The sequence below is a fragment of the Callospermophilus lateralis genome, chromosome 16, assembly GCF_048772815.1.
Source record: "Callospermophilus lateralis isolate mCalLat2 chromosome 16, mCalLat2.hap1, whole genome shotgun sequence".
In the NCBI taxonomy this organism is placed as follows: domain Eukaryota; kingdom Metazoa; phylum Chordata; class Mammalia; order Rodentia; family Sciuridae; genus Callospermophilus; species Callospermophilus lateralis.
In genome coordinates, this window is record NC_135320.1 from 75,301,467 (window position 1) to 75,329,130 (window position 27,664).

At 36.4% G+C, this 27,664-nt stretch overlaps 1 protein-coding gene across 2 annotated transcripts; it reads right to left on the bottom strand.

Annotated features, from left to right (window-relative positions):
• Nucleotides 1-1,210: 1,210 nt before the first annotated feature.
• On the bottom strand, nt 1,211-26,744 carry Zhx1 (zinc fingers and homeoboxes 1). 2 transcript variants are annotated; one of them, XM_076835458.2, is made up of 4 exons: nt 26,681-26,744; nt 18,744-18,857; nt 6,234-9,083; nt 1,211-3,084 (listed from the first exon to the last, which is right to left on the bottom strand). In XM_076835458.2, exon 3 carries the CDS (start codon nt 8,856-8,858, stop codon nt 6,237-6,239), a length of 2,622 nt encoding a protein of 873 aa, XP_076691573.1. In that variant the 5' UTR covers nt 8,859-9,083; nt 18,744-18,857; nt 26,681-26,744; the 3' UTR covers nt 1,211-3,084; nt 6,234-6,236. The 2 variants fall into 2 exon arrangements, with proteins under 2 accessions (XP_076691573.1, XP_076691572.1); XM_076835457.2 differs by lacking the exon at nt 26,681-26,744 and adding an exon at nt 25,871-26,168.
• Nucleotides 26,745-27,664: the final 920 nt, after the last annotated feature.

Here is a 27,664-nt window from a genome sequence, read left to right on the forward strand (position 1 = left end):
AAATTTTAGTGAGTAGGAAAATTTGCATATGCTGAATCCATGAATAATGAAGATGGATTATATTTGCCAATCATGTATCCAATAAGGCTGTAACATCTAGAATATAGAAAGCACTCCTATAACTCAACAACAAAGAAGCACCCAAAACTAAGCAAAGGACTCTCAGAGACATTTCTCCACGAAGGATAATCAAATGGTCAGTAACTGCATGACAGACAGTATCCTTAGAGCAATGCAAATCAAAACCACAATGAGATACCACTTCACACTTACTGAGGTTACTATAAGTTTTTGTCCCCTCCTCTCCATCCCCCTATGTTTACTATACAATGTAATAATTTATTTAAACTGAAAATAAAAGGTGTGGGCAAGGATGCAGAGAAACTGGAATCTCTGAACACTGATGGTAAAATGTAAAATACAGAGATGCTGTGGAAAACATTTTGGCACTGTGGGAAAGAGTTTAGTAGTTCCTCCAAAAGTTAAGCAAAATTACCATAGGGCTAAAGAGTTCCATTCTTAGATATATATCCAAAAGAAATGAAAACAGGAATTCAGATACTTGTGTGCCAAAGTTCACTGAAGCATTATTTACAACAGCCAAAGGGTGGAAACAACCTCAGTGTCCATCAACAGAGTGTGGACAGCCAAAGTATGTGTGCAAAATATGTGTGTGTGTGTGTATGTATGTGTGTGTGTGTGTGTGTGTGAGAGAGAGAGAGAGTGTGTGTGTGTGTGTGTGTGTGTGTGTGAGAGAGAGAGAGAGAGAGAGAGAGAGAGAGAGAATTCAGCCAAAGAAAGGAACAAAGTTCTGGTATATGCTACAACTATGGATAACCTTGAAAACATTATGCTAAAGGAAATAAGCCAGACACAAAAGGACAAATATTGGACAATTACATTTATCTGAAATATAAAAAATAGGCAAATCCACGGAGACACATTACTTACTATAGTCTACTAAGACGATACTTCTCAGAGGTTATAGGAGCCAGGGGGAATTAGGAGTTATTGCTTAATGGTTACAAGTTTCTGTTTAGGTTCATGAAAAAATATTGGAAATAGTGGTAATCATTGTGCAACACTGTGAAGATAATTCAATGAAACTGAATTGTACACTTAAATGTGGGCATAATGGCAAATTTTATCCATAATTTTTAAAAAAACTGATGTTGTTAAAATGGAAAAAAAAGTCACTGAAAACTACTAATCACTGCTAACTTTTATTTGTATTCAAGAACACAATCAACCAGGAGAGAAGAGTTCTTTTGCTCTGTCAAATAAATATATTTAAAAGCTAGCAAACATCAGAGCAGAATTTTATCAAGCCTATAAAAGAGATGGGAAATTTTTATTAATAGTTATTTACAGCTATATACAGAGTTAACATATTGCAAGGGAAACATAATATAAATATATTCAAAGGCTTCATTTCCAATACTTGACATTTCAAATTTTGAAAACATTAAAATTACTATCGAACAAAACTCAGACCACATTAGCAATGGTTTAAAAAAGGGAGCAATTTAATCATTATAATACAGAGTGCTTTAAGAAGTTTTAAACGTGTAAAAGAAAAAAAACAGTTTAGTGCATTCAATTGTTACAGTCTTTACATTGCTTCTTTTTAAAAAATGTTAACAGTAGTATGAAAAAAGCCACCCACAAAGCCAGCTGTCTGAGTGAAGAAATCAGCTAAATTGCAGCATTTTGGAATTACTAATAAAGCTATAGTTAAAAAATAAACAGTTTATAAAAATGAAAGCAGCATGCATATTCAAGGCTTTTTCATAACATTTCCATTAGCTGACACATTTAACCAAGAGCTTAATATTTATTATTCATTAAATTAGATAAAATAAACTGGCCAAGCCCACTACATGTGATCATTCAGAAAAACATTTTAAAATCCAAAGCTAATTAAACTGAACATTTCTTCCATGAAGAAACCACATTTTGAAAAATGGTCCTATGATCACAAAATAAAGGGTCCTCAACATGAATGAACAGCACCGGTCTTTACAAAGTTTATAAATCAGTATGAACTTTCAGTCTCCTGGTATGATAAGAGTTAACAGTTAACACTCCCATGATTCATAAGTGAAAAGCTAACTCTTAACTTATTAGGATCAGTTCAGAATTTTTTCTCTAGTCAACGAAATTGTTATACAATGTAGAATTTCACTGAAAGAAAATGAAAATTCTGATCTGACATCTGTAAGAACATTTCTGATTCCCACATGATTGTAAGAAAACACTACATATATTTTACATGATTCTGTTTCACATTTTTTTGGTACAACACTTATTTTAGAGTTTCACCCTATTCAACTTCTTACCAGTTTCTTTTCCTTCTTCGGTATTATCTTCTATTTAATAAAAAGCAAATTGGCTTCTAATGAGAAAAGTAACAGAAATATTACAAGTAGAGATTATGGCATCCTTGAGTGTGTTTAATTAAAGATCCGATCATTAAGGGCCAGCGATACCACAAAACTTATTGTTTCAACATGTGTATAGAGGCTATTTTAATACTTGAAGTTGTATAAGCCCACATACATCTTTTAATCTTGGCGCAGGGCCTGATACATAAGACACAAAATAAATCAGGTTTGGTTTTTCTGTTTTCCCATTCCTAACAATTTTTACTCTGTAAAATGTTTGGTCACTCAAAGCTATAAGCTTAATCACATATCAAAGAATACAGGCAATCCAGCCCTTCTTACCAGACACACAGTAGTAGTAAGCTGGACTAAATATGAGGACAAGCTCTAGTGGTCATTAAACTCCCTCAGAAAGTCCAAGATTCAGAATGTCTCTATCATATCAGAATAAAAATGTACTGTATTAAAATCTGAATTTTTACAAGTCGTTTTTTAATTAGTGTTCTATTTACATTGCAGAACTTCCACCAACTGCAGTAGTTTAACTTTGGCACAATATTAAGTTCCATTTCTTTTGGATATTGGATCCTGTTTTTTGAGAGCCCCAAAACATTTTCAGTGTCATCAAAGATTGGGCCCCTTCACAGTAAACCAGACATCTTGAGTTGAAGAACTGATTCTCCTTCAACATTTTAAGCAGCTATAAAAGAAAAACATAAAAAACTGAAACTTTAAGGAAAACCAAACTTTAATTTTACGACTTTTAGATCAAAATGACTATTAACCATGAAAATACATCCTCTGTGCCCTAACACTGAGCTCACCACACACATATCATATAATGCACTATACCTTGTTTGTACCTCATATAGCTATATTCTTCATATGCCAGATTTGCTTATAGACATTTATCACCTCTCTCTAGTCATTTATAAAAATTATGAATAGGAAGTCTATATATCATTATCAGTATCTATAATAAACAAGCTGTGAAATCTAAAGACCTATATTTTTCTGTTTATATACAAAATTGGCAGGTACAAATGTTATATATGTACTTCACTTTTTGCAAAAACTGTTCGAAAAAGTTTGAGTGACTTTTTTTTTGTAAATTGAACCATATTTAAATACAATAAAACTGTTTGTGAGAGAGAGAGCGAGAGAGAGAGAGAGAGAGAGAGAGATACTGCAGAGTGAATCAAGGAACATTTTAGTATATCTGAGCTATATCTCTTGCCCTTTTTAAAAAATATTTTTTTTAGTTGTATATGGACACAATACCTTTATTTTATTTATTTATTTTTATGTGGTGCTGAGGATCAAACCCAGTATGTCACACATGTTAGGCAAATGTTCCACCACTGAAATACTGAGCTACAATCCTAGCCCTTCAGCCATTTTTATCTTATTTTAAGACAAGTTTTTTGTTAAGATGCCCAGGCTGCACTCAAATCTGGCTGTCTTCCAGCCTCAGTCTCCAGAGTAGCTAGGGTCACAGGCATGAAACACACAACTTTTTAAAGGAAACCTAGAGTGACTTCTCTTATAAATGAACAATTATTTTATTAAAATAATAACCCAAATTAAGGTTTTATAATTGTAGACTTTTGTGCATTTGAAAAGAAAGGCATTCTTCTATACATACCATAAAAGTGCACATATCAAAGTTGCAATATAAATTTTTTAAAACTAGCTTTATGTGAATTTTCTGACCATAATACCAGTGTGAATATATAATATAAGAATTTTCCACACAAATTTAAAGTATGGTTAAAGTAAATCATACAGAAAAGTTCACATTATTTTTAGAAGATTATAACTTCCCAGAAAGTCGCTGCAGAGGCTGCAACAACAATTCACGGCAGCAACAAATTTGTTGATTTAATCTTGGCTGAGTGTGCACTCTTGTGTTTAGCAATAAAAAAAAGTGACTGTTAAAAATATTTTATGCATCTAGGTCAGAACAAAGCCTGTCCTGAAGCTTTCCAACAGGAGGAAGTGGAGGGCTACACTTCAGGGCAAAGCTGTACAAAATTTTTGAGCTTCTAGTGACTTAAAATGTGCTCTCTAACCTGGAACGAGATTTGTACAGCTTTGTAAAAGCATCAATATTTTCAGTTCATCTGCTTTTCTGCCTTAAAAAATGTTGATGAAAATAAAACCTGATAAAAAAAATTGCTAAGAAATAAGGACAGTATCTTGCATATACTGAGGTCTCAAAAATAATTGCTAAAATAAATAAATGAGAGAGAAAATATGGGAAAATTAAGGAAATTACGAGAAAGAGAGAGAAAGTAAGAGGGCATAAAAGTAAAGCCTGGGTTAGGGATGTAAAAAGCTATGGAAACAGGCAAGCATGTTCATACATAAAATAATAATGACGGTCTATGTCTCATTTCCTCCTTTACTGTTTGAGAACACTGCAATGATTTCTGATAGGAGATGCTATTTGTACTACAGACAGATATTTCATGACAACTACAATATTTTCTGAAAACAATATACTTTTATACTGGAACACTCCAAAACAGAATACAGAAAATAATAAATCCATGTTGCTGAATTGCAGAAGTAGTAAAACTTGAAGTCCTAACTCTGAATCAGATAAATGATTCGTAATAAAAGCAAAATTTTAATTAATCGAATTGATAAAGAATAAAGATTTAAAGAGCATGTCAAAATCTTTCAAATTTAATCCACATTTATTTGTACTCTTAAGACTATAAAGATATATATTTTAATCAAACACAGTACTTGTGCTGGTAGATTTGTTTTATATCAAAAAGATATTTTAAGTGACTGAGCTAATTTAATATCAAATATGTTATTTGCCTTTTGATCTCTAAAACAGAAATAATTTACATCACGGTTTTCAAAAACAGATGCCACCTAGGCAAACATGAAATTTATATAGGGTTGAGAATAGAACTTTGGCTTTTAATAGAAAAAGATACTAGAAGCTGGGGGTGGTGGCACCTGCCTGTAATCCCAGCAACTCAGGAGGTTGAGGATCACAAGTTCGAGGGCAGCTTCAGCAAATTAGTAAAACTCTGTCTCAAAATAAAAAATTTTTTAAAAAAGGCTCAGTGGTAAAGTGCCCCTGGGTTCAATCCCTAGTATGGGCAGACAAAAAAGATACTGAATGATTTTAATACAGAAAGCCACTTTAAACTCTAGCTAAAAATCTACTAAATTTAGAAAGCAATATGATGACAAGAAAAAAAAATCAGTTTTTACTTAGTTTCCTAAAACTGAGTAATCCTCACTCTTGTGGTAAGTCTTCCCTTTGATGTACTTCCCCCCTTCTTTTTAGTTTTAGTTTTTTAATTATTTCTTTGAATAGGCAAAAAGAAAAAAAATGAGGTTTTAGTGAAGGAGGGTTGCAGGAGAAGCATTTTCCTTAACTTTACTCTGTGTGTGTGTGTGTGTGTGAGAATCTCCTCTTCCCCTGGTCTGACAGAAAAGGTATCTTTCCTCAGAAAGAAACTTAAAATATTTCATACAGGGGCTAGGGATGTGGCTCAAGTGGTAGTGCACTCGCCTCGCATACTTGAGGCACTGGGTTCAATCCTCAGCACCACATAAAAATAAATAAGTGGAATAAAGGCATTAAAAAATATTTCATACAAAAAATAAAGCAACATTAAATTCTACATAATAATCATAGTAATCGAACAACATACATTAATCATCTATATTTTGACTCTATTAGTGGTACCTAGTCTTATTGGGGAAAAAGAAGTGTTTTGGAAAAAAAATTATCAAAATTATCAAAAGTGAAGATGACTGATACAACAAGATGGTTGTTAGAAATGCAAGTGGGAAAAAACTACCAGGTTAAAAACTTACATTTCAGTCATCTGATTTAGAAAGCTTCCGCTTCACATGTCGTGGGGGTTCCCAAGTATCACTATCATCTGTTTCTTCTTCATCTTCTTCCTGATCATCAATGACTTCCTCTTCCTCTTCATTTTCTTCAAATAATTCTATTCCTAACTCCGATCTTCTCTGTCTTTCTGCAAACCACTCTCTGACCTGCTCATAACCCATATGTGATCTGTTGACAAGTTCATCAAGGTCTTGCTCATTAAGAAACTTGTGCTTCAGGTAATAATCCTTCAGTATTGCAGTTCCAGTTTTAAATTTTATGAGTGATGGTGGCCTGTCCCAGTTGTTGATTCGTTTGCCTCCTCTAGGCCGTCCACGAGGTCTTCCTCGGCCCCGTCCTTTGGGTCTCCCTCTTCCTCTTTTCCTAAGGGATGACAGACCATTCATACTGCTCGAATTGGCGCTTTGATAGTAGTAGTACCATTTCAAGTTTCCATTCTTCCAAGCATAACGGGTGTCCCCAAACCAACTAACTATGTCTGTCCTAGCAAGCCCACTTTCTTCAGCCAACTTATCATACTCTTCTGGTGATGGCCACTGTGTTCTGACAAACGCACTTTTAAGCATGTGCAGCTGCTCAGGTGTCTTTTTACAAATCTTGCCTGTATTCCCGGATTTAGGTGGGGCAGATTCATCTCCAGGAGAAGTTTCTCCAGCTTCTTCTTTGGAACTACCTGCATTGCTTTCATCTACTTCGATTTTCTCTTCCTTTAAAGCTTTTGATTTCTTCTTCTCTGTAAACCATGCATCAATTTCCCTTCTAGTAAGTTTGGTTTGCGCTCTTAACCTATTCAATTCTTCCTCCGTAAGTACGGAGCTATTGAGAAAACTGGCCTGAAGGACCCGAAGTTGCTCGGCAGTTTTCTCTTTAAACTTCTGGGGAGTGAAGTCAGGAAAAGGATTCCAGGATGGCTTATGGTGTGAAGTAATCACAGTTGGGGATTCAGTGGTTTCGTCACTGGAGTCTATAATGATAGTGGTAGCGGAATCATTGTTGAGATGTAAGCACTGATTACTCTTTGAATTTCTCTGGTTGTACCTTGTGTCACTAAACCATTTTTTAATCTCACCTTTTGTCAGGCCTGTTATTTTCATAAGTCTGATAATTTCAGAGTCATGGGGAAACTGATTTTTAAGGTAGCTAACTTTTAATTCTGCCAGTTGCTCCTTAGTCTTTTTTGCTCGAATGCCAAATGAATCAGGGTTTACCAGTGCAGTTTCATGTTTGACATTTTGAGAAGGGGGAACTGCTGCTGTTGCTGGCTTTGTTTCTGCAACAGGCGGAGCAGCAGGCCCCTGACTTTTCTGTACATTTGTTTGGTTTGGAACCCCTGCCACGGTCAAGGCTATAGGTGCTGTTACTGGCAAAGTGTTTGTTCCGGCTACTTGAGTGAGAACCAGACCCGGCTGACCAACTATTTGGCATGTCTGTAAAATAGATGGTAAACCATTACTCCCTGTGGAAATGTGTGTAGGAATGACAGTTATGGTCTGAGGTACAGTATGTACTGTCCCATTGAATTGTTTCCTTCTTGCCTCTTCTACTTCCTCAGGAGTCCAGCTAACACCATGTTTAAGACGTTGGGCTGAAAACCATATCTTGATCTGTTCCTCTGTATATTTTGCTTGAGCAGAAAGAACTGTAATTTCTGACATTGTTGGATAAGGGAATTTGTTGTAGGTGTTAAGTAAAAGGGGATTGTTATCCAACGCAGCATTGTAGGTGGGAATGCTACTAACAGGGATTAAGACTTTGGGAATCAAGTTAGAGTTCTGCTGAGCAGACACTGCAGTTATCACCTGTGCTAGTCCAGGAAGAACAGCCGCGGGGGTCACTACTGTGCTGGCAGTATTGGGGTGCATTCTGTTTACAACAGAAGTACTTGTATTAGATTCTGAAGCTGAAGAATTTGCATTTTCCACATTTTCTTCACGGTCTGGCTTGATTTCATTCTCTTTCTCTTCAGGAACATCCTCAGCTGAGTTATGATGGACTGTGATCCGTTTGTTTTCTACTTTATTTTTCATCATTTTCATGATAGGAGTTTTACTGATAGAGATACCTGAAGAAGAAACTTCTATGGATTCTGCTTGCTCTGCATTTTCCTCTTTAACAAAACTACCATCAAAAGTCAGATCATTTATTGTTTGCTCAAAGATTGTCTGGTTATTCCGTTTCACCATAGTCAACTTGAAATTCTCTTCTCCTGGGTGATATTTCAGATTATGTTCAGAAAGTGCATCATACCTTTTGGTAAGAAAGTTGCATTCAACACAAACATACGATGAATTTAGCACTACATTGGGATGTTCTGAATCCACATGGAAAGTAAACATATTTAGATCTGGAGTTTGAAAAGTACAATATTTACATTCATAGCCACCTTCAACTTTTTTATTTTGCTGATTGTCAGAATCCAGAGATTCATGAACTTCTTCATCACTTGAGATACTCTCTGCCCTGGTGTTTTCTATGGGCGTAAGTACAGGAGGGCCTTCATCCAGATCTGATATTAACTCAAGGTCTGGATCCTGTTCACTGGCGAGGACCATGCAAGGTATTGTTGATTTTCTCCTGCTTGCCATGCTGATGTTACAGGGAAAATTTCAGTGGTGATTAAAAAGCATTGAAGCTTAAAAATGTTCAGGATTATTCATTTGAAAACAATGGCTTTTGGTTCTGCAAGTCCTCTTTTGTGCTCAACAAGTCTCATTAGCAGCTTTTTCATGGTTCAATCAAGTAAAGAGTTTATTGTTGGCAGATAAAATACCGCTGAACTGCTGAAATTTTTGAAGCACAACTCCAATCACCTACATTAAAATAAATTTAAAATGAGTGACTATGATCTTTTAAGCAAATTAGTTATATTTCACTTATATTGATGCATAGCTCAATTATAAAGATCTAGAATAAGGTAAGAATCAGGGAAAAAAAAAAGTCCTCTAAAGATGAAAATAGATACCTCCAAGCCAACTCACTGAAAGTTATGTACTATTCTTATCATCAGATCCAAACTTTTTTATTTCAATCTTATAGCCATTTGAATCCTATAAGAGAATGAAGAGTAGGTCTGCTTTTGTAAACATGCTACTATCAGTGTAAAATGACAATCTCTTAACAAGGTATGGATGGGGGTGTAGTGTAGCTCAGTGGTAGAGTGCTTGCTTAGAGTATGAAATTTGCTGGGTTCAATTCTCAGTGTGGCAAAAAACAAACCTAAAACTATAAAAAGCAATCACAGTTACTCAAAAATGATCACCATTACATCCATCAGTTATGTCCTCTTTTTCCTACAGGTCTGTCTCATTAGCCCAAAAAGGAAGTTCACACATGGCAAAAAATGGTAAAGATGAAAGATGAATGATCAAAGTTTCATAAACAATTATTCTTAATCATTCTATAAAATGCTATCAGGATTTATTAAATATATCTAATCATCTAAATCTGCTAATATGGGTCCCCAATGCTGGAAGAATAAGTTTGAGCCCCATAAGGTACATAATTCCCTTCACTGTGGCCCCAACCTTGCTTTTCTCCCTCAGCTCTGCCATCCTTCTCCTTCTTCCAATTTCCTTATGCTTTCCACACACCAGAAATGACTGCCATTCCAGGGACACTCAGTACACTTTCAGACCTTTGTCCATGCCATTCCTGATGTTATGATACTTGTCTGTGTACCTGCTATGATGATCTCTCTGTACCATAAGTTACTTTTTTCTCTTGTGTTTTTTTCTAGTCTGCAACTTACCATACAGCAGAGGCAACATTTCTGTTCCCACTCCCCATCTACATCTGTGGTCTTTATATTATACATAATGTATCCCATTCCTTTATAAGTAACAGCTTTATTGCTATAAAACAAAGTCTCCAAAACTCTAGATTGAACAAACAAGCAAAAGAGCTTTTTTTTTTTCTTTTTTCATTCTGTGTTCAGTGCTCAGAAGAAACCAACATGCTCTTTGCTAAGAGAGCTTGTAACAGCAGTTCTTTTTAAAAATATTTTTATTGGTGAATTATAATTATACATAATAGTAGCCTTCAGTGTGATTTATTCGTACCTGCACACATCATAATTTGGTCTATTTCATCCCCTGTACTTCCCCTTTAAGCAAAGAACCTTTATATCTCAAACGCATTCCCAGATGAGCTATTTTGGTTTATATCTCATTCATATTTGCATCTCTAGTGCACACAAGAAGCCTGTACTCGAGTAGGTAATCGCTAAATGTTTATTAATTTGAATTAATATGAATAGGAAAATAGTCCCGCAAAACTCAATGGAGCCTGAGGGCATCACCATAGAGAACAGAGGCTAAAATTCACAAGACTGAGTTTGAATATCAATAAAACATGAATTATACAGATTCATTTTAATAAATTTTGCAATCAAAATATTTCAAATAAAAATAAGATTCCAAATTAAGGTTTACATGTCTCTGAAATCTAAACCAAATGACAATGAATAAAATGAATAAGAGGTCTCCCATATTTGCCACTGTAATTTAGAATCTTTGCATTTATTAGCACCATCCTTATTACAGATGAAGTAAAGAGAAAAGAGTTTGCTAGATGGACATGATATCACATGCCTGTAATTCTAGCAACTGGGAAGGCTGAGGCAGGGGGATCACAAGTGTTTCAGCAACTTAGTGAAACACTTTCTCAGAATAAAAAAATTTAAAAGGGGTGGGGGGGCTGGGGATGTGGCTCAAGCGGTAGCTCGCCTGGCATGCGTGCCGCCCAGGTTCGATCCTCAGCACCACATACAAACAAAGATGTTGTGTCCTCCAAAAACTAAAAAATAAATATTAAAAATTCTTTCTCTCTCTCTCTTTAAAAAACATCTGTGTAACTCTTTAAAAAAATAAAAATAAAATAAAAAGGGGTGGGGATGTAGCTCAGTGGTATAGTGCCACGGAGTTAAATCCCCAATAGTAACAAAATAAAACAAAACAAAACAAAACAAAAAGTTTGCTTAAAAGATTATAAAGCGGGCTGGGGTTGCAGCTCAGTGGTTAGGCACATGCGTGAGGCACTGGGTTTGATCCTCAGCACCACATAAAAAAATAATAAAGATATTGTGTTCATCTACAACTAAAAAAGAATTATCAAGCAGAGTCTGGCCCCTATGAGAAGATATACAGACTCAGTAAAGGGAGATACATTTTTAGGAGACAGCTGTGCAAAGAGAAAATGCCTTAACTTGAAGGTGGTAAGATCCCCCGCACTACAATTACTCAAGTACAGACCACAGATCCATTTGATGGATTCAAGCAGCAGATGGAAGAGCTGGACTAAATGTCCCTATTCCCTGATTTCCCAAATTACAAAACAAAAAGTGCTTTGCTTAGTAATACCAATAGTATTGACAGTCCAAACCCCTACTCTTAAAGTTGTCCTACTTTTTTTTCCTACAAAATTCCTTTTAATTTCTAAAAGATTGTAAGGAAATGTAAAACTATTTTATAACTAAATGTTATAAACTAAGCTAATGTCATCTTCTAATCAAATAGAGGTCATCAATTTTTTTTCTTTTAAGTATCAACATTTCTGTTAGATCAATATTTGAACAGGAAATTCCTAGGAATGTAGCTCTGTGGTAAAGGTAAGGCCCTGCATTCAATCCCCTACGCACACACACCCACACCCACACCCACATACACACACAAATAAATAAGAAAGAAAGAAAGGGAATTCCCCAAATAGCTCTAAATGGATAGAAGAATAATAAATGAGCATCATTCACAATGTGGATAACAAAGAAAAACTGTTGAAAGGCAGGAGAGTTAGCTATCTTGACTCATTCTCCTGAAATTAGAGACATACTATATTAATTTGGGGGAAGCTAATAGCCAGATAGAGGGTTTCTGGGCACTTGCCAGTTACACACACTTGTAACCCCAACAGCTCTGGAGGCTGAGACAGGAGGATTGCAGTTTGAGGCCAGGCTCAGCAACTTAGTGTGGCCCTAAGCATCTTAGTGATACCTCATCTTAAAATAAATAATAAAAAAGGGTTAGGGATGTAACCCAATGATAAAGTGCCTATGGATTCAATCCTCAGTGTCTCTCCATCCTCAAAAAAAAAAAAAAAAAAAAAAAAAAAAGATGATGAATTTTTTCTGAAACAACCTATAAGTGATAGTTTAACAATTTGTTTTAAGCAAGGGAGACTTTAAAATAAAATTCTATGAGAAGCACCAGCTCCAGAGAACTCCAAAATATAGAAGAGTAGGTATCTGGTCAGAGAGGGTAGAGGCTGAACTACTCCCTGAGCCCTATGGATCCCACAACCCCATTTACATCTCCAAGGAGTTCCAAGATGTGTTTGAAAGACTGTCTTAAAAACTTAAATACTTTCAAGACACTATATAAATTCCAAAAATCCTTCTCACCTTGGCACTGCTAAAATTTTCAATGGAATTTTACAACTAATACACAGTAAACTGAATGTGCCTTCACTGGCCAAGGCAGGCCAGGGCTTCAGGATAGAGCAAAGTAGTCAGCAGAAATAAAAGACACAGAGGAAAAAGGGAGCAGCCTCAATCTCTTTATTCTAGGAGGAATAAAGAGATTGGCTTTCCAGCTCTCAAGGTTAAGCATTTTATGTTTTATCTGGCATATAAACAGTAATATGCCACCAAACTATTACTTTTATTTCTCCTCCTCCTATTTCACTAGTTCAGATTGCTCAGTTGATAAAAATTTAAGCAGATATAAGTGAATTTTAAAAGCTTATTTTTTTTGCTAAAGTCATGAAAAGCATAAAATACTCATATTCTATATTATGATCTTGTAATACATATCAAAAATTGTGCTTTTTCCTCTGAAAATACTGGTCTTGGCCATATAGTCAAGTTTTAAATAAAGTTACTTAAGAGATGTTTTTTAAAAAAAGACTTCAGTAATTGAAAAGCTGAACACCTGGGTGTTTCAGATTGCCTCAACATCTGGTTACTTCTATATCCAATACATAGACCCCCAAAATACTATTCTTTCCTCTTCTAAAACTTTTGCTACCACGACCTACCTTCAGGTTCTCCATGACTCTGCTAACAAAACCAGAGTCAGAGTATTAGTTAACATGCTCCTAAAGGAAATATGATATTCCCTGAAGAGCTGCAAGATTTGGCCCAATGGCTTAATTCTGCATAATACACATAGTCTAAAAAAGACCAAAGAGGGAAAAAGGAATGTTCAGGGTTCTTATTATAAAGTCATAATTTTGGAGGAAACAAGGACCTTAGAACAATTAACCTGTTCTGTGGAAGAAGAAACCTGGTCGAAAGTAATTAATTCTTAGAGGGGCTAAACTACAGGGGCTAGGTTCCCTTCTGTAAGATATCTGGTAAAGCCACTCAGTTTCAACCTGAGACTCCTCACGTATGAAACCAAAATTCTTCATCAAATTCATTGAACAACGACTTGTTGAATGTCGACCATGTGCCAAGTACTGTCCTAGAGACTAGGGAGGCACTAATGATCAAGACAGACTGCTCTATCAGGTATTAGCAAGGGAGCAAAGGAAGATAGGCAGCCAACAATTAGAATAACTATGACCAAAGCAATGAGAGAAACAAGTAGCACAGTGCAGGACGCTTCTAGAAAGAGAAGAAGTTTCCCTGGGGAAAACAGGAATAGTGATATCTTGCCCAGAGGCTGTACAAGTAAGAATACTTCCTTCACCCATTCTGATACACAATATGTGTTATCAGAATTAATGTTATTTTCCAGTCTTTGAAAAATTCTTTTGAGAGAATAAAAATACCATCTATTAAATATTATACACTTTACCACCTTATTTTTTTAAAGTAAATTAATCAGCTGACAAGACATACAAATTGAATGAAAAAGCAGAAGAAAAAATATAGAGTAAGAATTGCTATGATGTTGTTCCAATTAATCTCTCTTTTTCATTAATGTGCAATGGGGCCAGGACAGGAAAACTGTCATACAGAAATCACTATTAGCTGACAGGCATCTCATCCTCTAGTTGAAGGTCAACTCAAAACAGGGCTCAAAATCAATTTGGGGGACCTTGCACTATTCGCCTGTAAAAAAGGGGTTAGAGGTCAGTTGCACAACTAAGTGGTTAGGTGACTTTGCAATTAAAACACAATAAAAATATCATATAAATTCATCCAGCACTGTAAATACAATTACTCATAAAAACTATTTTTAGTTAACCTTTCCTTGGAGAAATACGTTAAAAATTTTTTAATTAAATCAATTGTTACACTATTGATTTTGTTATTATTTAAAATGCTAACCAAAAGGTGAAAAAATATTTACCTAAACTTTTTCAAATTAGAACAATTTTTTTGTATTAATTATAATAACTGGGAGGAAATATGTATGTACACGGACAAAGATTTGATGAGCAAAATTTTATAGACAGTGAGATTTTTATATGAGTTTATAGATGGGATTTTTATGTGTGACATTTACACAGTTTCTTTAATATTGTTATAACTTTGCTTTATTATAAAATACAATAAAAACAGTTACAAGTCCTTAAAATTGCAAATAGACTAAAATATTCCTATGGTCATTTGCCTCAAGCCGGAAACAAAGTTTCCTTTCTATTTTTAAGGCAAAAACCATGTGTTCTATAAAGGTTTTTCCACCAGGAGCAGGCATGTCTCGGTATGTATAGCCTTCAGGTATATTCCAGGAATTTTTTTGGAGGGGCCAGGTATATTCCAGGTATTTTTTTGGAGGGGCTGCTCCACACTTTAAGGAATCAAGCTGGTTCTAAAAACCCTCAAAATCACCCATATTCTCTAGGGTTTAAATCTGGCCAAGCCAATTTCTAGGGATCCATCTGCATCCTGGCTCCTCTCCTGAGAGGAGGATGCTCCTCCATATCATGATTCTGATATAATCAAAATAATTACAACAAAGTTTCTCTACAGAAAAGGACTTAATGAAAGCAAAATTTATTCATGATACTACAAAAATTCTGGCAATTCTTATACAAGTTATTTTTTTTTAGAGAGAGAGAGAGAGAATATTTTTAATATTTATTTTTTAGTTATCGGCGGACACAACATCTTTGTTTGTATGTCGTGCTGAGGATCGAACCCGGGCCGCACGCATGCCAGGCGAGCAAGCTACTGCTTGAGCCACATCCCCAGCCCTTATACAAGTTATTTTATGGTCAGAGGAATGTCTGCTTGGCTTTCCATTATATCCCTAGGGCCCAACAAAGTGCATATTAGGGCTTCAATAATATCTGTTGAAAAAAAATATATATATACATCCTGTGTATTATAATATGCATTTTATTTCATTAATCACTTATTTACAAAGGAATTAAATATAACCATGTTTGCTTTACAGATTATTTGTGATGGTAAAATCCTTACTGATAAAAAATCACCTTAGTCATTACAATATTAAAATACCCTGTGATCTAAAGCATTCAATTCACTAAAGTAGTGAACATTCTACAAACTCCAGTGACATTCAATAAACATTTGCTAACATCTAAAATTTGCTTGTAATAAATCAGTTTTGTGTATGAACAGTATATATCTAAATTTGTGGACTAAGAGTGAAACAAGGTAGATAAAAACATTCAAAGAATTATTCCTACAGGAAAATCAGGAAAAAAGGATATAGATCTTAAAAAGACAGTAAATACAAATTCATATTTAGAATCGCTACTTCTCTGTCCCATGAGAAAACTATATTTTAAGTGGTGTTCTATGACCTTTTTTAAAATTAAAAAGTAAGGTATCAATATAATACAGTACCAAAAAAAGCTAGTAGATGGTTTTAAATTCTACTTAGTACTAAAAAATGTATAATTAAGTAGCTATAACTGCACTGAATTTGTTAGCTTTTCTTTCTTTCTTGACTGTCTTGTACTTTAAATTAAATGATTAATGGATAACGTCATGTTGGCCTAGTTAGTCACAAAAGCATGATATTTTAGTTAAGATTTTAAGTGAACGAAAACAAACTTTGTTTTCTACACCAATTCTTGATCAAATAAGAAAATTTTAGAAGACACTACAATTTTTAAGGTTTGTGTTAATTTTGATCTAGCATCAACTAAACAAAACAGTTTACAAACCAAAAATACACACATTGAGAATTCTTAGGAATCTGCATTCATATATATTCCCTGAGAATTCTTAGGCTTTGTATTCAATTTAGTTTCAATTCTCTCTCAGAGTTCTGTTTAGCCAGCTGAAAATACTTATTATTACATGTTTGTATTCAAACTAAAAGTTAACAATCTACCAATATCATAGAATGCCTGAAATAAAGTAGGAACAAAGAATAATGTGGTCAAATTAAAATAAAGGGTATCCACTGTGTTTAGAGAGAGAGAGAAAAATAAGGTAGACTTTCCAAACTTAAGACATTCACATTTAAAATCTGACATATTTAAAAATCATAGTTAAGTGATAACTATGATAGCCATAGTTAATTTTCTTGAGAAAATTGTTAAAAATGGACAAGACAATAACAAATCAAGTATTAAAGTGAATTTGGAAAAATAAAAATACTTAAAATTTCTTTTTTAAATGTAGTGAATATAGACTGGACTGAATGTAATAAAAGTGAAAGCATCTAAGAAACTGTGGTTAAAGATAATCTAATTTCAGAGGATCCTTTTATTAATGCTAATTAATGCTGAAGGGTAAAGAAACTATCTTCTGTTTTTTGTTTTTTGCTGTGGGGGTGGGGGGGATCAGGGATTGAACTCAGGGGTGCTCAACCACTGAGTGACATCCCCAGCCCTTTTTTGTATTTTATTTAGAGACAGGGTCTCACTGAGTTGCTTAGCACCTCACTGTTAATGAAGCTAGCTTTGAACTCAGAATCCTCTCACTCTGGGTTTATAGGCCTTCAGCCAGGCACCCAGCCTTATTTGTTTTTGTCCACCTAAGAAATGATACTAAAGATTAAAAGAAGAAATTAAGATCTACAGATTTCTCCTGGTGGGGCTGGGGATGTAGCTCAGTTGGTAGAGTACATGCCTACCATGCACAAGGCCCAGTACCACACACACACACACACACACACAAAAAGCAGATTTCTCCTGGCAATCTCTGACCCCAGGTTTTAGGAGCAGAGAAAAATTTTGAGAGATTCTAGGACATTAACAACCTAATTTTCTTAGCCCTGCTGTAATGTAGGTAGGCACATAATTCACTGAGCAATATGTAAACTAGTACTATTGTAAAATTTTCTAGCTGGTTAATAGTTTTTGACTATTACAAAAGTAATTTTCTTCTGAAAAGAAATTTCTCTACTTTTCTGAAGGAGGTGGTACATCTTTCACAGCCAGTCTAACACAAGAATGCCATTCTTAGTTCCAAGAGAGATTTTCTATGAGACCATTCTTGTCCATTATAGTCCCTATTTATAAAACAAAGCAACTATTACATACTTCACTGAGGATATATTCATTCAATTTTTAAAAACACTTTGAAAGAAAGTAATGATTAGTATTGGTAGTATCAACTTGTATGACCTTTATAATTTTTTTTAAATATAAGCGATCATCACATTAATGGTTGTTGAATCTTTCCTAATACTGTAGACTCATTTAAATAACAATTATACTAAAATATAAATATTTCAAACACATAGTATGTAATCTAAATAGTACGTGAAAAATATACTATTTATTTAAAATATACAAGTATGTATTTTTTTTAAACTTTATTTAAAATATAAAAATATGTATTTGACTATACTTACAGTCAAGCATTTAAATATTGGTATGATTAATAAAAATATTTGTATCATAATTTTCATAACTATAATGAACTATTTCTAATAGCCTATACATTAAAAATATATTTTTAGAAATTGTTCTTGTAGCTGGGCACAGTGGGATTTGGGAGACTTAGGAGGATCTCAAATTCCAGGCCAGCCTCAGCAACTTAATGAGACCCTCAGCAACTTAGTGAGACTGTCTCAAAATAAAAAATTAAAAGGGTTAGGGATGTAGCTCAGCGGCAAAACACCCCTTGGTTAGATCCTTAGTATCCCACTCCACCCCCAAAATATGTTCTTGTAAGTCTTGAATCCTTTTTTGGATAGAAAGAAAAAACTAGTAAAATTTCTAGATCAATTTCCCCACACTAAAGGTACTGTCCCCGTGATTTTATTTGTCTTATTTACTTCTGTTATCACAGTATCTGGAATGGTGTCTCATGCTCTGCTGATTTTGGCAAATATTAATTGAAAAATCAATTATAAATAAACCACATAAGATTTATTAAGAAGTGTGATACTGTTTCCTTTGAAGTTAGTCAATTAAAAGTAGATAAATTTAAAGTAGTCAATTTAAAGTAGTTAAAGTTTAAAAGCACATATTTTTAAAAAGTATTAAGCATAAGTTTTTTAAGAAGAGCTTTTACAACATTAGTCAAATAAAGTATCATGGAATATAAAGTGAGTATATTGGCATCTTAGCTTTACATGCCCAAACAGTTAAACACATACTTGCCATAGCTTCCTCAGCATCCTGTTCTTTGAAACGGAAGGGTAACCCTTCAAATTAGGTGTGTAGCTCAGGCCATCATTACCAACAGGTCCAAAGTACTTATCAGTCTTCTCCTATAAAAAAAAAATTATCCTTTTATTATTCAAAACATGATCCTAGTCTTAGGAAATTTTACAGTTCATGCTATGACTTTTTAAAAATAAATGCAAATTTTTTTTTTTTTTTGTATGTGGTACTGGGGATTGAACACAGAGGTGCTTTACCACTGAACTACATTCCCAGTCCTTTTTGTTTTTTATTATGAGACAAGGTCTCACTAAGTTGCAGAGGCCACCCTCAAACTTGCAATCCTCTGGCCTCAGTCTCCTGAGGTGTGCACCACTATGTGCAGCTAAAAATAAATGCAATTTTGAAAAAAAACTGAAAAATTTTAAAATCATCTAAATGCCAACTCAAATATTGATAGAAAACACAAAATTCATAACTACACATTAACAGTTTTACTTATATAGAACAGCCAAGTAGCAGACTAGTTCAATAACATTTCAAAATGTGAATAGATGCAGTCTTTAATGTAAAAATAAGGATGTCAAAATTGGGAATTCTTTAAAATTAGTACATAAAGGTTATGAAAGACAACTTAGCCAAAGAAAGAATTGGGAGTAGGTGTATATATGTTTGTGTTTGCACATATACCTAAGTTAGGATATCTGCATCCTAAATATGTATTAACTGGAATGAAAGAAATATTAATGCTGGCCACACAAACCAACAAAGACTTGAATATATTAATGCTATTCTACCCTAACATAAGTCTGACAAAATGGCTAGAGTTTAACCATTTAGTTTTTATTAGAAAGCTACCATCAAATGGTATTATAATTATTGTGTTGTAAGCACTGGTACTGAATAATCAAAAAAAACTGAAAATCTTTCTCTGAAAATTCAGATTAATATACAAAAAAAGGTTTTGTATAGTACCCAGAGTAGTTAAACCAATCAGGAAATTTTAATAAAAACTATAATTGCCTCTCCTATGAGAATAACAATAAATAATGCTTTTGAAGGTGAAAGAATTTTTATTGTTCTTGAAGCACAGATACTCCATATATCACAGTAAATGGATAGTAAGGAAAATGATTTTCCTAAAATAGCTTATTTTTTAATATTTATTTTTTAGTCATAGTTGGACACAATATCTTTATTTATTTATTTTATGTGGTGCTGAGGATTGAACCCAGGGCTTCACATGTGTTAGGCAAGCGCTCTACCACTGAGCCACAACCCCAGCCCAAATAGCTTATCTTTTGATTCCTGCTAACATTATACAAGTTTATGAAGAATCCTATTAAGTAAAGAAATAACAAATATACAAAAACTTTGTCTAGTAAAATACTTTTGAATTAATGTTTAGGCTAAATAAGTACATTATTTTCATGGAAAGCAAGAGCATTTTCCTGCAGGGCCCAGTGGAGCATCTTGTTATCTCTCTAGCCTGGGATTCTTCAATTTCATTTCCTGCTATCTCCTTATTCAGCCACTCCTTAGCTATCCATCTATACAGGATGTGGACTAGAAAAGAAGATAGGAAACAGCTGCCAAAGAGGAGAGGTTATTTTCCGAAATGAATTATTAATACTGTAGGATATTAGTAACCTATTTCAATCCATTCTTGAATCACACAGAAAAAGCAAGATGTTTTGTGGACCCAAAGTCTCTTAAGAGCTACCAAGACATATAAAGGTGCAAGGCAACCAGAAAATGAATGAGCTCTTTGATACTTCTGAATTAAACCCTATTACTTTAGAATATTTCTACTTCAAAATATTTTTTTAAAATATAGCATGAGTAGATTTCAAAAATTAAGGAATCATCTCAACCATATATCTTATATTTATATATATTTTATAGTTGCTTAGGCTGACCTCGAACTTGTGATCCTCCTATTTCAACCTCTCAAATTGCTGAGATTATAGGCATGTGCTACCATGCCTCAGCAAGCAAACACAAAAAGCTGTTCTGGCAGTAGATAGATTAAAAAAAAAAAAAAGAAAAGAAAAAAGAAAGAAAGAAAAAAAAAGTGCCTGGGCTCTGGAACAGACCGAGTTCAAATATCAGCACTGTCACTAGCTGTGCAGCTCTAGAAAAGTGACTTAGCCTATCTGTGCCTCAGGCCTCTCATTTATAAAATGGAGCAAATAATAGTTTATTTATTTATTTTATTGGTTCTGAGGACTGAACCCAGGGCTTCGCCCGTGTTAGGCAAGCGCTCTACCGCTGAACCACAACCCCAGCCCAAATAGCTTTATTTAGTTAATAAAGCTTTGTGAGGATTGAAAGAAATAACACATGTAAAGTTTTTAGAATATTTCCTGGTACTTAGTAAGAACAAAAACAAGTGTTAGATTTTTCTGATTTTATTTAAGGTTTTAACTTCAAGTTACATAACAAAGGAATTCTTTGTTTAAAATTTGCCAAGTGTTGACAAACTGTAAAATATTTTAAAATCTGAGTAAATAACAACCAATACATTTTATTTTCCATTTCATACCTTTGAGCATATTAAATAATTCTGTAACAAGTTAGCTTTAACAGGTAGACATTAATCAATGATAATTTAATATCTTCTCTCTCCCCACTCTCTCTCTCTCTCTCTCACACACACACACACACACACACACACACACACACACACAACTTTCTTTGACCTCAGTTTCAAAATGAATAATTTTGAACCATTTTAACATGTATTTCTTGGGCTGGGGTTGTGGCCCAGTGGTAGAGCGCTTGCCTAGCACGTGCAAGGCCCTGGGTTCGATCCTCAGCACCACACAAAAATAAATAAAAGAAGGTATTGTGTCCAACCAAAAAAATAAATAAATAAAATATTAATTAAAAAATTTTAAATTAACAGGTATTTCTTAAAACAAATCTCTGATATAAATAATCTTATAGTAATGAAGAGAAATTGTTCTTTTCTCATCAACCCTCATACTCCCAAGCCCATGCCCAGTGATGTTCTAACAAACTTCTATTTGACAATATTGGGCTGTAAAAGGGAAGACACCGAATAAAAGAAAAACATAATTCTAAATGAAGTGCTCAGAAACATCAAACCTCCCATCTCTTTTCATTTCTAACAACAAACAGAAATGGGAAAGATCTTTAGGAAGGAGAAAATTGAAATCACTAAAATGTAATGACAGATATTTTACTCAAAATGATAAATGCATATGATATGGCTATGACAATATTTTAATTTTGGTAGATAAAATTTTTTAAATCTAAGAACTTCATAAAAATCCTGCATTAAAAATGACTTATTAAGTTAGACATGGTAGCACATGCCTATAATCCCAGCAATTTGAGAGGTTAAAGCAGGAGGATCACAAGTTCGAGATCAGCCTCAGCAACTTAGTGAGCCTTTGTCTCAAAAAATAAAAAGAACTGAGGATGTAATTTCAGTGGTAGAGTACCCCTAGGTTCGATCATTAATAATGCACCCCCCCACAAAAAAAGATTTATTCAGTTGACTCCCTTAAATAAATTTCATTCTGAAATTGCTTTTCCAAAGTTTATCATTGTATTTGTGTAGGCCAAAGCTATATATGCATCGATTATATAGCTTTATGTGTGTGTGCATATCTTTGTACTTCTTAAATTCATTATGGAGGGCTGGGGATATAGCTCAATTGGTAGAGTGCTTACCTCACAGGCATAAGGACCTGGGTTCAATCCCCAGCACCAAAAATAAAAAATTCAAAAATACTGCTTATATAAAATGCCAAGATTAAGTATCTTTTAAGACCAAAAGCGGGTAAAAAAAAAAAAATTACTTTTAAAATACATTGTATAAAATGCCTATCTCCAAAATGTCAACTCAAATTAATATCCTGACTAGTAATCTAAATCACCAACTTCATTATGCAAATATGGTTACTCACAACTATAGATATATCCGAGCAACAAAGATCCAATAATATATTTCAGTGATATTACAGAAACACTGGCTGTTATTCAAAGGGTAGTAATCAGTTTTCTAAAATAAATTTAAATTACTTTTGACATATATAGTATAATTTAAAAGAATTTTGTTACAAAATTTAGACTTCAAATTAAATATGCTTGCCATAATATAAATGAATAAAAAGATGTCTTAAAAATAGGCAATATGGGCTATTACTATGAGCAGTACAATAGTTAATTCTAGACAGCTCTCTGAATGATTGCATTGACTCTACTAGATTAAAAACTTGCTTAGGTATTTAACTTTCAACACTGTTAAAATTAAAATAATGGTCTTTTGAGCCCAAATCCATAATGCTGCAACATAAATAAAAAGATTACTTTTTCAACTACATTTGTGATCAATTTCATTATTTTAAAAGCACTTTAAGTATTAAGCCAGAATTTATGTCAAGCTAAGTCCAAATATCATATTTTATGCTCAATGTAAGAAAGAAAATATATAATATATCATACCATCACCTTTTCAATTTACTGTGAAATATAAAAAGGAGAAACTATGCAAGATTTACCACCACATATATGCTATTAATTTCATTAATAACTGTAAAATATTATTCACATTTATTGAAAAAAAGAACTTACAAGGACCATTAAAGGTAAAATCACTGCTACCTCATTCATGACCTACCCTCCAAATTAAGTGAAATAATAAGCTCAGCTATAAGGGGAATAAATCTACTAATGAGCATCTACCACACAGGCACATTTATGTTTTCAGCCTTAGCATATTTTCAAACCATCTGGCATCAATGCCTCTCTGGTTCACCCAGTCTAATCTGTTCAGAACTGAATATAAAACTAGAGTTACATGCACTTTGGGGAAACCAAAGAACAGCACACATGTATACTAATGTTCCAAATGTGAAGCTCAGAACTAGTTTATACTGTATCTTTAAAACATTTCCACTAAAGACATTAAAGCTCTTTTGAAAATGCAAGAATGGCTCAAGAAATCTGAATGAATCATAACTCTATCATCAGTTACCCAAGTCTTACTTTAATTTTTTCTCATTTTAATTACAACTGTTAAATAAATCATGTGAGATATACTTCTATAAAAAAATCATCAATGCAATCATTTTTATGTTGAAAGGATTCAAGGTTAGACATTTTATTTGCCTAAAATTAGTCTGCATAACCCTAAAATGCTTAGAGGAAGGAGAGAAACTAAAAGGAAAAAATATCATGAAAGCCTTTCTTTTTCTGACCTGTTACTGCTGTATTGTTGTTGGCAGCATTCTCAATTCTTTTGCTTAAGATCAGGAGTCACAATTGCTACTTTAGAAATTAAAAAATCTATGAATATACTAGTGCCAATATCCCCATTAAAACCAACTTTTTAATTCTCACTACAAGCTTAAAAACAAATGACTTTTTTAATATATATGTTTTTATGACTTTATTTTATTTATTCATTTTTTTATGTGGTGCTGGGTATCGAATCCAGTGCCTCACTCGTCCTAGGCAAGTGCTCTGCCACTGAGTGCTCTGCCACTGAGCTAAAGCCCCAGCCCCCCAAACAAATGACTTTTTGAGGGCAATTTTTTTCAGAAACAAAGATAATTCATGTAGCACCATATAACAAAACTAAAAGCTTTTAGACAAAGACAGAAATAATGACCAACATCAACAAATGTAAAGGTACACTTACACACACACACACACACACACACACAAACTCCAGTCCAAAACAGTCACTATTCCTGGGGCAGGGGGGGCTGCTTCATCCTAACTGTGAACTACTGTACATTTCATCTTGTGATTTTCCTTTTTTTTTAATAATATTACCCTCCAAGAGAATTTATCAAGTTACATTAAACCTCAACTTAATCACATCACAAGTTCCCTATCAGCCTTTTTAACATTTTTCTCTGAACGTGAAGCTCTTCTCATATGTCTGTCTTTTTAGAAAGCTGGGCTCATGACAGAAACGTGCTGTGGAATTTCTGCTCTACCCAACCTCTTCCCTGCATTCCTATCCTACCGTCCCCCTTCTCGCTTCCTAATTCCCCTGCCCTGGGTCTCGCTGATGCCTTCCCAGAGGCTTGATCGCTCGCTAAACTAAGCTGAACATATCAAACGGAATCTTTTCTTTCTCCGGGCTTTTTGCTCTTTCCTTACCGCTATCCACGGAGGGAAGAAGAGGGGGAAACATACTGAAACAAAGACTTTCAAGTCCCCTTGGAACTTTGGTGTAAATACATGGGGAAAGGGCATCTGCCAGACTCTACTTTCCGGCTACTAGACGCAGTTCCTCTCATTTCCCCTCCCCAGTCTTCAGATCCCCCTCAAGCAATCACCAGGTCGTTCCCTTTAGGCCTCAAAGATTGAGAGACTCCTCTGGGTCTGCCCCCCATCCCCTCATACGCTGGCTGATAGGGATAGATGGCATTTCCATGCTCTTTAATTAACTTATCTCCTAAATCTCAGGGTTTCCTCAAAATGGTAATATAGTTGTTAAGGACTCAGCTCCGAGTCCTTTCCCAACTGGGGGCGCGGCCTGGCCCCGAAATGGGTGGCAGCCTTCCTTCCAAGGGTCTCCTGGGGATCCCACCCCAAAGCCAGTGCGCTCAGTTCCAGCAGGAAAATCTTTTTACTTTCAGGGAAGCTGGGTCCCCACGAGGTGGCCACACGTCCCCGAGGGCAGAACTCCTGAAACCCCCACCCCAGGACCCGCAAAACTGCCAGCGTCCTCGAGCAGGCGGACCCAATCCCCACTCTCCTCAACAACCCCAAGTTGTCCAGACCTCTCCCAAGAAAGGGGCTGAGATTTTTCCTTCCCAGCGCCCCCGCCCCCAAGCTCCTTCCACGCTGCAGAAATCCCGAGCACGAAGGAGCTGTGGGTCTGTCCCCCAGCCGCAGCTCCCCAGCCGCAGGGCAGGCCAGGTCCCTCCCCTTCAGACGCCCCGCGTCGGGGCCGCCCCGCCACCAGCTGCCTCGGGCGGGCTCAGCCCCGAGTCTCTGCCCTGGGGCTGCCCTCCTCCGGCCGGCCCCCGCGCCGCTCCTCTTTGCCGGCGGGCCGCGGGCTCGGCGCTCCCTTCCCACTCGCAGACCGGGGCGTCAGGGCCCGCGTCGCGGAGCCGGCTCGCGCAGCTACCTGCTGGGGCCGCCGCGCCTCTCAGAGCCCCGCCGCCGCCATCTTGCATTTCAAACCGGCTGCACTTTTCAGGGAGTCAACTCTGACCTGTGAACCCTAAACCCGGAACCACTCCGCGGTCCCGCACTGGGGCCTCGGAGCTCGACGGCCAAGCAGAGAGCGGGGACCCGGGATAGGGGTGCCAGGAGAGACGCGCGCCCCAGCGGCTAGCCGGGGCGGAGGGGAGGGGAGTGAGCTGGCCGAGGCGGGGCCCTCCGTGCGCCCCAACCCCGCGCTGAGCCTGGCTGCCCACGCCTGGACCCTGCGGCTCCCCAGGGATCCGACCCCGGCCACTCTCCAGCATAGAAGAGCCGCGGGAGGTAGGGAGCTGCCCCGCCCCCCTGTCAACATAAGCCCCGCCTTCCCCGCTTTCACAGCGGCTCCGCCCCTTGCCGGCGCTAGCTCCGCCCGCTGTCGTCAGAAGCCGGTGCCCTCTCCGGCCAGAAGGCAGCCCTGCCTTCGGGGCGCTCCGCCCTCCTACGGCGATGGTCAGGCTGTGAGAAGTGGGCACGCTGTCTTCCGCTGAAATGCCGCTGTCACTGCAAACACCCATGTCCTGGTGGCAGGAATACCAAGCCACGCCCTTCTACATAAGCCCCGCCTACTGTCACTAGAAGCCCCGCCTTTCTGGGGCCCGTCTAGATTCCAGCCGCACGCCCCACCCGCTATCAACAGTCCCGCGCCCCGGGTCTGCGGCAGCTCCACCTCTTCTAGCCCCCACTCCACCTTCAGCCGCAGCTGCAACCGCTGACGCCAAAAGTTCAGTCCAACCTCACTTTAAATCGTCCTGCGAGACGAAGTCTTTCTCTGCTCCCTCTGCACCTCAAAAGCACTGCTACCCCCTCAGGAGCTCTTCTGGAGGGTTCTGCCCAAGCCCTGGTCTTCAAATCCCACTGCCTCAGTGTGAACCAGCCCCGCAGCGGACCAGCTGAGGACCCAGGCTTTCGGGAAAACCGGACGGCGTCACCGCCCCTCCCCTTCCCTTCAGCCTTCCCCCCACCCCATCATTGTTAAAATGAAGAATACAAACCAAAGCAAAAAGAAACGACTCACCCTCCGGGCAACTCGGCGCACATTCACGCAGCACATTCACCGCCCCGACGCGTGAGAGCTCTTTGGCGCCTCGATGTTCTTCCCCACCCCCATCCCAGTCGTGGACCCTTTGTGCTTTGACAGCAGCGCTCCACTGAGCCACATTAATCCTCAAATATGCAGTTACTTAAAGTGAAAGCCTGATTGTTGAAATCAATGTACACCAGCTTCTTGTAGGTTGCATCTTAGAATCCTAAAAACTTCGTATGCTGGAGCTTAATGATCTTTTAGTCAGAAGAGCTCAATCCTGCCCTGCTAAGCCCTGTACTTAAAAATAATTTTAACACCACTTCATTCTCCTGAATTAAATTCATAATATAAACTACTTACACAAATAATTTTAAGAAATCAGTATAATGTTCTAATCATATAAAGACAAAAAAGCCAGAGTAGTTTTTAGTAAAATGCTGTACTGATATCAATTTTAAAAAATAACTCAATAATAGGTTTTTCGTAATGTAAATGCTTTGGGCACCAGATAAGAGAATTACAAAGACAAAAACTGCCCCCACAAAATTTCAGTACACCCTCTAGAGACAGTACTGCACCCCATAACCTATACTTAGGGCTTACTCTGAGGTAAGATAAGAAAATACTTCAAATACATAAATTTTTTCTTTTATTTATGCAATTAGCCACTCGGATTTTAGCATCATGTATGTC